The sequence below is a fragment of the Calidris pugnax genome, unplaced genomic scaffold (genome assembly GCF_001431845.1).
Source record: "Calidris pugnax isolate Ruff unplaced genomic scaffold, ASM143184v1 scaffold113, whole genome shotgun sequence".
In the NCBI taxonomy this organism is placed as follows: Eukaryota; Metazoa; Chordata; class Aves; order Charadriiformes; family Scolopacidae; genus Calidris; species Calidris pugnax.
Window position 1 is genome coordinate 14,525 of NW_015090879.1, and position 267 is coordinate 14,791.

The following is a 267-nucleotide window of genomic DNA, read 5'->3' on the forward strand; positions in this document are numbered from 1 at the left end:
GTGATCCTCGGCGCTACCGGCACCGGCAAGTCGGCGCTGGCGCTGCAGCTCGGGCTGCGCCTCGGCGGGGGGATCGTCAGCGCCGACTCCATGCAGGTACGGCCGGGACCGGCCTCCGGGGAGGCCAGGGGCAAGGGACAGGGATGGAGACCCGGCATGGGGACAAGGAGAGGGACCCGGTCCGGGGACAGGAACCCCGCCTGGCAGAGGGACACGGGGCACAGGGCCCGGCCCCGTCCTCCCCGCGGCTGGCCCCGGCCCCGTCCC

The 267-nt window shown here is 76.4% G+C and overlaps 1 protein-coding gene across 1 annotated transcript in view; it reads left to right on the plus strand.

Moving 5' to 3' along the window:
* Positions 1-6: 6 nt before the first annotated feature.
* TRIT1 (tRNA isopentenyltransferase 1) overlaps positions 7-267 on the plus strand; it is a 16,097-nt gene continuing 15,836 nt past the window's right edge. The window contains exon 1 of the mRNA XM_014946599.1: positions 7-96. Within this exon, the coding sequence (XP_014802085.1) occupies positions 91-96 (6 nt within the window). The 5' untranslated portion in view covers positions 7-90. The remainder of the gene's footprint in view (positions 97-267) is intronic.